The sequence below is a fragment of the Eschrichtius robustus genome, chromosome 4 (assembly GCF_028021215.1).
Source record: "Eschrichtius robustus isolate mEscRob2 chromosome 4, mEscRob2.pri, whole genome shotgun sequence".
Lineage (NCBI taxonomy): Eukaryota > Metazoa > Chordata > Mammalia > Artiodactyla > Eschrichtiidae > Eschrichtius > Eschrichtius robustus.
In genome coordinates, this window is record NC_090827.1 from 132,773,255 (window position 1) to 132,785,801 (window position 12,547).

Here is a 12,547-nt window from a genome sequence, read left to right on the forward strand (position 1 = left end):
CGTGGAGTCCTAACCACTGGACCACCAGGGAATTCCCTAACTTTAGTTTTAATAATCACAACATATTTATGTCATTTCTAAGTTTCAGTGGTGCACAGAACTTTTTGAAGACACTGGATACTATTTTGCATAGTCCCTTCTTTTATTTCAGGTCTATGAATCCAAGCTTCTCAACATATTGTGAATTCCATCAAGTCAAGGGTCCTCGATAAGTTTAATACAGCAAGCACTTACAAAGTGCCAAACTTTTTAAACAATAAGCCTAAGAAGCCAGCTGAGTGTTGCCTCCTTTCCTTGATCTTCTCTGTAACAGAGGAAAAAACTAAGCATAGCAAAGAGGTCAAAAAGTAAGAGATATTGGACTTTGATAGTCCTGTAATTAATCATAAGCACCTAAATGTCTTTTGCTAGACAAGTTGCTTTTGGTCCTGTTAAAGTGTTCCCTTCTCCAAGTTGCCCCACCAACTTCTTTGAGCTTTACTTTTAAGCCCAACATGCCTGTTACAATAGTAAGTGGGTCAAGGACTTGGTTGCCCAGGGCTATCATTAACCTCAAAGAAGTATTAATTCTCACGGTAATCCTCTAAACTAATCTTTACCTCACCCTTAAGTTACCACAGTAATACCTACGTCTTAGGGTGGTTCCCTAGACGCAAAGTCTGATTTGGATGTGGTGATTTATTGAGGGAATGCTCTCAGGAGAAAGGGAGGGGGGGAAGAAGGATAAAACAGGGAAGAAGCTAAAAAAAGATTTGGTCTCAGCTGGAGTCTAGCTGCAGCCTAATCCTATCCAAAGCTCTGAAACATGAATTGCACCAAAAGAGTTGGCCCTACCTTGACACAAGGGGACAGCTTTTTGTGCGTCCACACCAGTTGGTCGTTTGTTGGTGTGAGGAGGGGAGGTCATAACGACCAGACCAGGACAGGGTTGCTTTCTTTCAGCTGAGGGCAATTCCCTGGGGAACAGGATAGCTGGGAACTGTTAAGGAGCCAACACTCAGGATCTGAGAGATGCATGCCCTGGTCCATTAAAGGGGATCTGGGTAGGGCATCCATAGTATCAGTGGCATCTACCACACCTTGGTGTCACATCTTCCTTTTGACTACCACCCAGAAACTATAAAAAAAGAAAAAATGTGAAATATCAAAAACATACTAGTTTTACACAAGCATAGTAAATAAAGGAGACAAAAACCTATGTTGAGAGCTCTAGAGTTGTGAAAGGTATGGACTGAAAAGATGTATGTACTCACATGGCATAGATGACATGAGTTTTATCTTCACTCGAGACTCCAAGAATCCTAAACTAGCTGCTTTTTTTTTTTTTAAACAGAACAGTCACACTGTTATTTATTTTTATATTTATTTTTGGCTGTGTTGGGTCTTCGTTTCTGTGCGAGGGCTTTCTCTAGTTGCGGAGCACAGGCTCCAGACGCGCAGGCTCAGTAGTTGTGGCTCACGGGCCCAGCTGCTCCGTGGCATGTGGGATCTTCCCAGACCAGGGCTCGAACCCGTGTCCCTTGCATTAGCAGGCAGATTCTCAACCACTGCACCACCAGGGAAGCCCAAACTAGCTGCTTTTAACACTTTTACAGTCAACATTTTTCCAACCCCAATTAAAAATATTACTTATTATTCTGCTCCATAGCTGTAAGCAAAAATATCCACACTTGGAATCCTAGACAATACTATGTATAAGACTGAAAGTGTTGTCTATTATGGAAACTCCATATCTTTACTGTTTTAATATAAAGTATAGTAACATATAACAATGAAAAATTCAGTATTTTATTCTGTTCTGAGGTATAACATAAAATACACAAAGTTTGAAAAATGTTTAAGACAAAATACTATTATAATAGCACAAAAGTTAATGAAATATTCTACAATGGTAGCAAAAAATGTATAAAGTTCTTTTCTTAATTTAATTAAGTCCCCAAAAGTAGAAATTAAGAAATAATCTTTAAAGAGCTTTATGTAGTTCCATTTAATGTTCATTTTTGTCTTCATGTCTAGAAAGCCTTCCTGCGTGATAGTAATGACTCAAAGTATTATGTATGTAATTGGCTTTTAGAACCTATAAAACTATCTTTGAGCTATGATCATAATTTGTGTTCTGGTAAGATTTGAGAGGAACAGACTGAAGAGAATTAGGACGGTAAGCATAACTCTATGAGAGATTTAAACCTAGCTGGTTAAAAAAAATACTTCGACGTTTTGTGGTCTGTGAAGAGAGGAGGGAACTTACCAGTCTGTATCCCCTTTCCTAGTAAAGTCATGAGGCGTTGCGGATATTACCAGTGTTCAGCTCAGTTACATAGTAAGTCATACACATATATCACAATCTATTCTGTGTAGCAAGTGTAAGTGAAATGTCTTGATAAGGAAAAGGATGTCAATCGTAAGCAATGATGGCAAGAGATGCCTCAAAGGAAAACGAAACACACCTGGTGATGCTTGGACATGGCTTTCCAGGTACACAGCCATTGCTCCTTCCTATTCCTCCCCATAGCATACCCTCCAAAACTCAGAGTGGAGCTAACAGGCAAGATATGAAGTCAGTTGTTGATAACTTATTTAGCATTAAAGCATCAGAGGCAGAAATTAGGAGGTTATAACAAACTAACAACCCTGCATAACCCCCGACTTTAAAAAATTCACCACCCCACTGACTAAATTCACATTACTGAAAAACAACAAATGAAAATCTAAGACAGTAGGCAAACAGTATATACTTTAGAAAAATCTTTAATGTGTTGTTTGGAACAATTCTATGAAACAAATATGTAATGTAATTATATTTTCTATTAACCCATTTCATTGTGAAATTCTTCATTCAGGGCTCAAAGGTTCTAGGATTATCAGTGATGTCAAAAATTCTAAGAAAATCTGACCAAGTCATAGCTGTTTGTAAAATTTTTTCAGTTTATATTTTTCAAAAAAAAATCTCTTTAGCACTTGGACAAGGGAAGGTATGCTACATAGTGATGGCCTTTTAATTTTTATTTGTATTTTGTTGGCAGTTCAGTTCAGTCGGTTTTGACAACATTTATTGAGCACCTACTATGTACCAGGCACTGTACTAGATGCTGGAGACACAAAGATGAATAAGACATGGTCCCTGTCCCCAAGGAGCTTACAGTCTCTTAGAGGCAAACAGGTAGTGCAAAGACGTAGAGTTTATTCTAAAATGGACAAAAATATCAATAACGTAGTAATATTGGGTCTTTAAATACAATGGCATGTCATTGTTTGTAATGTCAAGGCAGACAATTAAAATGAAGACCATTTGCATATGATAAAACAGTAAAAATCATTAAGACCTAACTTTTAAAGATTCACATGATAAAGGTAGTTAATACTAAAAATTTACATCATAGTTTTTCAAGTATTTCATACTTAGAAATATTATTGCCCACATTTGTGCTATAGTCAAAGCCATAATTCCAGGTTACTGAGTCATTCACATCTCAGCACGCTGGGATTCAGTTTCTCACTGAGTTTATGAATTAGAATGGCTAATTCCTCAGTCGCTTGGCTCTTGTCCTCCAAAAGTTCATAGCGAAGGCTGGAGATATCTTGCTTGATTTCTTTTAATTCACCTACGGTATTTGTATTAAAAAACATATAATTGGTAATTTGCCCTTCGTATTTATAAAAAAACAAGAGTGAAATTTATACATGAATGCATTTGTCTCATAACATCTCCAACATAGCTACTTTAGGTGTTTTCCTTTAGAATGTTTAAGAAATGTCTGCCTTTAAAAATGTACTGACTTTGGAAAAAAAACCATAAAAAGTAGTTCAGCTATGTTTTAAAAGTAAAACTCAGCTAAAGTATTGTCCTGTGGCTCAGCCAATTTTTAACACAGGGTGATTTCTCTGTTAACTGGTCTATAATCAGAGTATCTCCTTTCTATCTTCAGGGAGTTTGTCTGGTTCCCTGAGCCATAAGGGTTGACACCTATATGGATTATCTCCCATTGCTAGGCTGGAAGGGAATCCTAGCAAAATGAAACATTTCTAAAAATGAATCAATCTATATAACAGGCAAATACTCACATGTAAGAAGTAAATTGAGGTCAAGTTTGAAGTAAGGGAAAGGAAGGAAAAAGAGTAGGGGTATTTCTTAGGGAAGGCAATGGCAATGAACATAGAGCTAAGGAACAAACAAATTAGTTTCTGTGGCACAGGGGATGATGTATAAGGAAATAACAAGCAATGGTGAAATTAAGGAGTTTAGATATGATACCACTGGCAATGTTTACATACATAGAAGTCTCCATAGGAAACTTCTGGCTATTAAAACACAACTATTCCCATAATTTAGCTTGGTAATACTCTGAGCATGTGTAGATTGCAATTAATAACTGGATTCTCTTGCAAATAATTGTAATGTAGATAAGCCATTGACCTTGAAAGGTAAACCTTGGGTCATGAATTTATCTTGAATCCAAGAAATGATTCTTTAAATCATTGGCACTTTAATAGCTTTCTATAATAGAATCATATGTAAAACATATTTTTCATGATATTTCCTGGTATCTTTATGATGCTTTAAAGTATAATCTATGTTCTTTTATTATATAAACGTCAGAACCTTTTATTTTAAAGAATTCTAACTCTTCCTCAAGAATACACACAAACATTTGATTCTTTTTGTGGCAAAAAAAAAGGTGGGGGGGGGCTTTTCCTTTCGCATTTGGCAACATAGAGGAAATAAACTGATCAAATTCGAAATCGCGAGGCCAGTCTTTTGTGGAAGAAATGGATTCTCACAGCATTTAATATCATATTTGGACCATAAGCCCAGTGGGCCCCCTTTCACCTCCCTACTACTACATTCTTCTTCCTTGTTTTTGAGTTATGGGAAGCCTACACACTAAGTGTTGTACTTAGTCTGCCAATACAGGAAACACAAATTACTCATCCTCTTTGGAATTCAGCTTCTTCATTTATTCAGTGAACAGGTTAAATTATATGATATACTTTCTTAGTTAGAACTTTGTTCAAAACTCCTAAGTTTCCTTAATTCATTTTCCTCTTTTGTATAAAAGGACTTGGAAGATGACTCCTTGTTTTTGATGCTGTCATGGTGGCCCATTGCCCCCTTCACTTAGTTATGAGGTTATGGTACAACAAATAAGGGAGGTTATGGTACAACAAATAAGGGAGGTTATGGTACAACAAATAAGGTTTCTGCTTTCTAAACTAAAACTCAATTCCAATCCTGTCTCTCTGAGACTGTTTCTAGGTCATCATGATTGGATTTTTGCTGGTTTCCAATCACACATTCTTAGATTTCTACAAACACATACCATTGTATTGACTCAGATTTGTAAGAGATTCCTTGCATTAATCAAGTAATGGCTTCAAAGCTCATCAACAGTTTAGTTTAGCCTTTTCTTATCAGCGTAGCTATATCTAGTAGCATCTCACTGGTGCTGAAAGCTATAGTTTCTATTTTTAGGGCAACTTATTTCTCCCTGGTTGATTTCTTTCCATCTCTGGACCTGTACTTTGGCTTATACCCCAGCCTTTGATGAAAAAGTGTTATAGTCCAGACAGACGTGCTGCCTAGGATATGCCTGGAAAACAGGTGCCAAGAAGAAAAGTGAAAGGCAAAAGAGAAACACCAGATGAGAAAAATGGGTTAGAGATTTCTTTCTGGACAACAAAGTAAAGATTTTTCTGAAGAAATGTGGATTCTGTTTGAGCCAACGTTATTTTACCTGCATCACCGGAAAAATGTTAACACTCAATGTGAACTCCCTGAAACAGAAGTGAAACTACAGACTACTTATGTAATAGGGATTAGAAACTCCCAGAAAGATGGCAGACTTTACATTCTAAGAAATCAGGGCATTCTGTAGTGATAAACTGTCTCTGATTGACAATTTAAATAACTGTTTCTTTAAAAAGACAGAGTTTTAGAAATGTAGCATAAGATTCTCCTGTCAATCTTGGAGGAACCCAAACAGTTACCTGAGATTGGATTTTTTTGTTTTCCTTTTTCACACGTTTTAATTTTAATTTATTACTAAAATGTTTTGTACTGAAATCAGTAATGCCCCCGTCTTTCCTACTGGGATTAAGTGGCTTAAACTTGTTTTGATATAGTATGATGAGTCAAAGTACAAGGCAACTCCAAAATCAACTTAAATTTGTTTTCTTTTTGTTTTCTTTTTTGAAAGCAGGGTAAGAAGGAATTGCACTAACAATAGTGATTTCTGGTTGACTTTTACTTTCATTTTTTACTCTCCCATATTGGATTTTTAAAGTATCCTTCAATATGAAGTTTTCCAAGTTCATTAAATTAGTTGTAAAAGGATGTTTCTCAAGTTGAAGGTGCTTACCTTCATTAACTTCATCATTTTCTTTGTCTACTTGTGCTTTCAAAACATACCGCTTTATAAGTCTTTTCATTATCTGCTGTTGGGCCAAAAAAAAAAAAAAAATGTATCACCAATGATACACATAAGTAATCTGGATCCTATTTCCCAAAGAGCCTTACATACCTGTAAAGCAAAGAACTCAGGGGAGAGAAGTTGTATGTAACTATTTACAGAAGACTCACCCAGATTTCAGAACATAATCCCTTTTCACCTTGTACTGAGTTTTACTGCATGATCCACAAACATTGCCCTGACCCAGCCTTTACCCCCACTGCCACCCCACTCCGGAGATGCAAGAAGCTTCAAAAGAAGTTAAGCTGAAAGACTTCAATTCATGGCTTCTCTTTCAAATAATGATTTCTCTTTAAGGCACATTGACACTAAATTATCATCTATAGATACTACCTTATTTCTCACTGTTTAAAAAATATACAAATATATGCTCAATATGGAGAATTTGGAAAATACAGAGAACTAAACAATAAACGAAAATCATCAATTATCCCACCGTCCAAAGATAATCATTGTTGTTATTTTAGTGTATGTCTTTCCAATATCTTTAAATTTTGTATATATACTAATTACTATATGTATTACATTTTATGTTGTCTAAATACCATATATTCTGTTACATTATATGTTTTCCTCTCATAGCAATATATATTGTGAATATATTTCAAACGAAATAAATGCTCTTACAAGATAATTGTTTATCCATATGGAAAAAATTAAATTGGAGCCCTACTTCATACCATGCACAAAAAAAGGAACTCCACATGCATCTTAAATATGAAAGACAAAGCTTTTAAATCCTTTAAAAGAAAGTATAGGAGAATATATTTATAAATTCAGTGTACAACTGGATGTTTTTTAAACAAGATAAAAAATTCTAATTATAGTATTTCTACTATAATTATAATTCTATTATAATTTCTACTTTTCAGATTTATAAACTCAACTTCATTACAATTAAAACTTCATTAAAACTTCTGTTTATAAAGATACCATAAAGAAAGTAAAAAGGCAAGCCACACACTGGGAGAAAATATCGATGATGCTTACAACTGGTAAAGAATTTGGATCCAAGATATATGAAGAACTTTAATATGAAAAACTCAAAGAATCCAATAGAAAAATTGGCAAAAGACAAACAGGCACTTCACTGAAATGGAATTGTGAATGGCCAACATGCATATAAAACAATCTCAAAATCTTTTCTTGGGGAAATACAAATTACAATTAAAAGGAGATACATGGGGGTGGGGAGGGGAATTGGATGAAGGCAGTCAAATGGTACAAACTTCATTATAAGATAAATAAGTACTAGGGATGTAATGTACAACATGATAAATACAATTAACACTGTTTTATGTTATATATGAAAGTTGGTAAGAGAGTAAATCCAAAGCGTTCGCATCACAAGAAAAAAATTATTTTTCCATTTGTTTAATTTTGTATCTATATGAGATGACTCCTATGTTCACTGAACTTATTATGATAATCATTTCATGATGTATGTAAGTCAACTCATTATGCTGTACACCTTAAACTTATACAGTGCTGTATGTTAATTATATCTCAATAAAACTGGAAAAAAGGAAAAAAGTGATACAATTTTATATCTAAAAAGGGAAAAATTAATAAATCTTATAATAATCTTATAATAATCTTATAATAATATTAATAATCTTATAATCTTATAAGTGTTGGAAAGGATATGGATCAATGGGACTTTTGTACTTCACTGGCATGAGTACAAGTACAGTAGACCACTTGGAAAAACAAGTTGGCATTATCTTTTTGTAATTGAAGTACAGCTGATTTACAATATTATATTAGTTTCAGGTGTACAACACAGTGATTCAATATTTTTATAGAGTACACTCCATTTAAAGTTATTATAAAACAATGGCTATCTTTCCCTGTGCTGTACAATATATCCTTGTAGCTTATTTTATTCATAGTAGTTTGTACCTCTTAATCCCCTATCAATTTGGCATTATCTTTTAAAGTTGAACACTTGCATATCCTTTCACTCAGAAAGGCCACTCCTTGGTATAGGCCCTAGAGAGACTTAGCACATGTGGACCAAGAGACAGACATAGACACGGTTTATAGCAATCTTGTCTGAGACAGCAAAAAACCTGGAAACAATCCAAACAAATACCAACAGAAGAATAGACAAATCATGGTATGTTACACAATGTAATGTCATTCTGTTCACTAATGAAATTAATTAATGGAATTAATGAACCATGGCCACACACAACAGTATGGATGAATCTTAGAAGCGTAAGTGTTGAATGACAAATTCAAGTTGCAGACTTCACAAAGCATGAAACTATCCTTATAAAGTTACTAAATAAAAGTAAATCCACATAATGCATTTTTAGGACTATCTATATTTGTGATAAACCTGTATTTGAAAAGAAAGCCAAAGCCAGAGGATGAGAAACCCAAACTTCCAGATAGCGACTACCCCTTAGGTGGAGGCAAGGGTGTGGCCTAGGGAGGAGCACACATGCAGAGGCGGTGGACAGATAATGTTACCCCTCTCATGGAAGTGGTGGCTTCCTAGGTATGCATGTAATTATACTTCATAATTGACGTGCTGCACATATTCTTGTGCATATATCAAACATTAAAAAGACAGTAAAGAAAAGAAAAACAAAGTTCTAACTGAAATGCAGATATAGTGAGGGTGGAAAATGTACCTCAGTTTTAAGAAAGTATGAATTATGAACCAAAGTGACCCACTAGATGCCAAGGTCAAGTAGAAAGGAGAAATCTAGGATAATTCAAAATGTCTGTCTCAGAGAATAATGACAGATTGAGAGGGAGCCCATGCTATCAAAAAGGAAAAGCCCATTTTATCAGTCATAGTAAAATATGTATAAAACTTGTTGAGTTGTGTGGAACCTGGACCCCAGGACAGACCTTAGGCAGGACTCATTCATTCATTCACCAAATATTTTTAGTGAGCGCCAGCTCTGTGCCAGGTACCATACTAGGCACTGGAGATGCAACAGTGAACACAATCCCTGCTCCAACGAAACCTCACTGGAACCATTCACTGTGATGGGTGGGATATAATTAAGTTTAGGGGACAATGCAGGCATATTCCTATAGAAAGAAAAAACAACGAAGTGTTTATCAGTTAAAAGCAGCTTGAAAGGCAGTAATACAAATCAGTGGGAAAGAAAAGACTGCTCAACAAATAATGCCTAGACAATGGACTATCCTTACAGGGAAAGTTAAAATTAGACCTTCCTCACACCATATATTAAAGAAAAGAGCCAAAGGGATGAAAAATCTAAATGTGAAAAGCAAAAACTTTGAAAGGAATATGGTAATGTTTCTTGAGAAAGCTAACAGAAAGGATAAGCCATAAGGAAAATGTTGATAAATCTGACCATATTAGGACAATCTAAAACTTTCATACAAGGAAGAATATCAATAACATGTAATCTTATGTCAGATGGGATTTTTCCTGTTGTCCTGGAATTGTTGATAAACCCAAGACTGATGAAAAAGGATGCTAAGTACCAGGTCAGCCACCATAGTCTAAGACCACGTTGCCCCCTGCAGCTGGAGCCAGCCACCTCCCCTCAGGGCTTACTGAGACTCACTGGACCAGTACTGAACTTACCAACTACTTTCTCCTCACCTCACATAAGGAAAAAGAGTGAGACATGGGAGGGATCATGGGCTTTGCGGGGAGAGAGGTTATTCTCTCCCTTCCCTGTGTGGAAGGGAGAAGGTGCACCCCGCCTCCTAGAAGCAAAGGGAAGAAGGAAATCCAAGGCAATGTAAAGTTTAGGGTTGCCTGTAGGAAAGGGAGCCTGGCATCCTGCTCCCAATTAGATGTCTGTTCTAGCAGGCTTGCTGGCCTGATCCTGGTAATTTAGTCAAAAAGGAAAAAGAACTGTGATAAGAGAGGAACAGCCATTGGGTCAACCTGTACTCTCAATATTTGACAAACAGAGACAAATTTCCACTATGTTGGGTAGAATACACATCAGTGGGAAACGATAATCTTTTCAATAAATGGGGCTTGGACGATGGGCTATCCTCATGGGAAAGGTGAAAATTAGATCCACACCTCAAGTGAGAGCCAGATCTCTGCATCAGGGAGCTGTGCATCGCCTTTTCAAACCCTTTAAACATGTCCCCGCCCAGTTAGACAGGCAGCACTTTGGTGACGGCCACAAGCAGGACATCAGAATTTGATCAGTGTTAGAGCACTAGTGATGAACAACAAGGAAGAGACTGCAACCTGCAGTTAACTCAAGGGAAAAGATGTTTACCTTTCAGCTTCTTCCCCTTCCCTCTCCACATTGCACAGGATGAACACCTAGAAGAGTTAACAGGGGGGAGGTGTGGACAAAGCAGACCACAGTCTTCAGCCACTGGAGTCACCTTCAGAGGTTTAGCTTTTGCTAGGAGTGAGGAGGAGAAGAGCACTAGATTGATTTGGAGAGTTTGTTTGTCTGTTTCTCTCTCTCTCTCTCTCTCTCTCTCTCTCTCTCTCTCTCTCTCTCGCCATGCAGCATGGCCTGCAGGATCTTAGTTCCCCCACCAGGAATTGAACCCGGGCCCTCAGCAGTGAAAGCACCGAGTTTTAACCACTGGACTGCCAGGGAATTCTCAAATTTCAAAATAAACATAACTATCTCTTTAATTACAAACGTGACACTTTCTAATAACACAAAGTCACTGGAAAGTTATGGAGTCTTGACAAGGTGTTGTAAAGGGCTCCTCCATTCAGTGGAAAAGAAGAGTTCAAAATAAGACACTTAGTGGGAAATTATTGAAAACAAAGTCACTTTTATACATTCACAGGCTGCAGCTCCATAGTGAACCATTACATGAAGTTAAAAGACAAACCAAAGAGAGAGAGAGGCTGCTTGCAAAACATACTGACCAAGAATCAGTATCCAGGACATGATAGAATTTTGACAAGTCACTAAGGTAAAGACAAACAGCCAAGTAGAATTAGGAAAAAGAATTTAAATTCACAAGAAAGGAAAACTGAATGGCCAACAAACATATGAAAAGATGTTCAATCTCATTGGTAATCAGAGAAGAGTACATTTAAAAAATTAATACCAATTCACACATATACGTTTGGCAAACATTTTTTCTTTTGAAAAAAATTCAAACCCACAGAAAAGTTGAAAGTAAAATAAAGTGACTTCAGACTTTTCACCTTGATTCACCAATGTTAGAAATTTACCACATTTGCTTTATCTTGCTCCCTGTGTCTATTATTATTATATTGCTAAAGCATTTGAAAATAATTTTCAGACATCATGTCATTTTATCCCTAAATATTTCCATGAGTATCTTCTAAGAATGTTCTCTTATATAACCATGCTACAATGATCAAAGTTTAGAAAAATTAACATGGATCAAACTGTCTAATACATAGTCTATATTCTGTCTCATTTTCCCAGTCAAGGATCACATGTTGCTTTTAGATGTCATGTATCTTCAGTCTCCTTTAATCTGGAACAGCTCCTTGGCCTTTCCTTGTCTTTCATGATGCTGACGTTTTTGAAGTATAAAGGGAAGTTGTTTTGTAGTTGGCAAAATTTAAAAATTCTGATAATACCAAGTTCTTGTGAGAACATTGGGAAACTCTTATATCCTGCTACTGGAAATAGAAATTGATATAACCACTCCCAGGTATACAACCCGGAAAAACACAAGTGTGCAAAAGGAGACATTTACTAGAATGTTCAATACAGCATTATTTATAATAGGCAAAAATGGAAAATAAACTAAATTTTCATCAACAGAGGAATAAACAAAAATTGTGTATTCATACCATGGGATATTATAGAGCAATTAGAATGAAAAACAAGATATATGTATATCAATATAGATAATTCTCAAAAATATAAAGATAAGTGAAAAAACCAGAATATGTAATGTTATTTATATATATTTCAAAACCACATAAAACTAGTATCAATACATAATGGTATGAATATACTTATGTAAATAATAAATAAAGTATACATGGGAAGAACACACAAGAACTTCAAGATAGTGAAGATCGCTGGGGAGGGATGAAAGCTAATGTAATAGAGTAGGGGTATTTTAGTTGTATCAAAATTTCCTTACAAAAGAGATCCAAAAAGAATGTG

The 12,547-nt window shown here is 35.9% G+C and overlaps 1 protein-coding gene across 3 annotated transcripts in view; it reads right to left on the reverse strand.

Moving 5' to 3' along the window:
• Positions 1-2,804: 2,804 nt before the first annotated feature.
• The window catches only part of TRPC3 (transient receptor potential cation channel subfamily C member 3), a 79,999-nt gene continuing 70,256 nt past the window's right edge, over positions 2,805-12,547 (reverse strand). For all 3 annotated transcript variants that reach the window (XM_068543383.1, XM_068543382.1, XM_068543384.1), the window contains 2 exons: positions 6,357-6,432; positions 2,805-3,602 (listed from right to left, as the gene is read on the reverse strand). In XM_068543383.1, the coding sequence (XP_068399484.1) occupies positions 3,460-3,602; positions 6,357-6,432 (219 nt within the window). In that variant the 3' untranslated portion in view covers positions 2,805-3,459. The remainder of the gene's footprint in view (positions 3,603-6,356; positions 6,433-12,547) is intronic.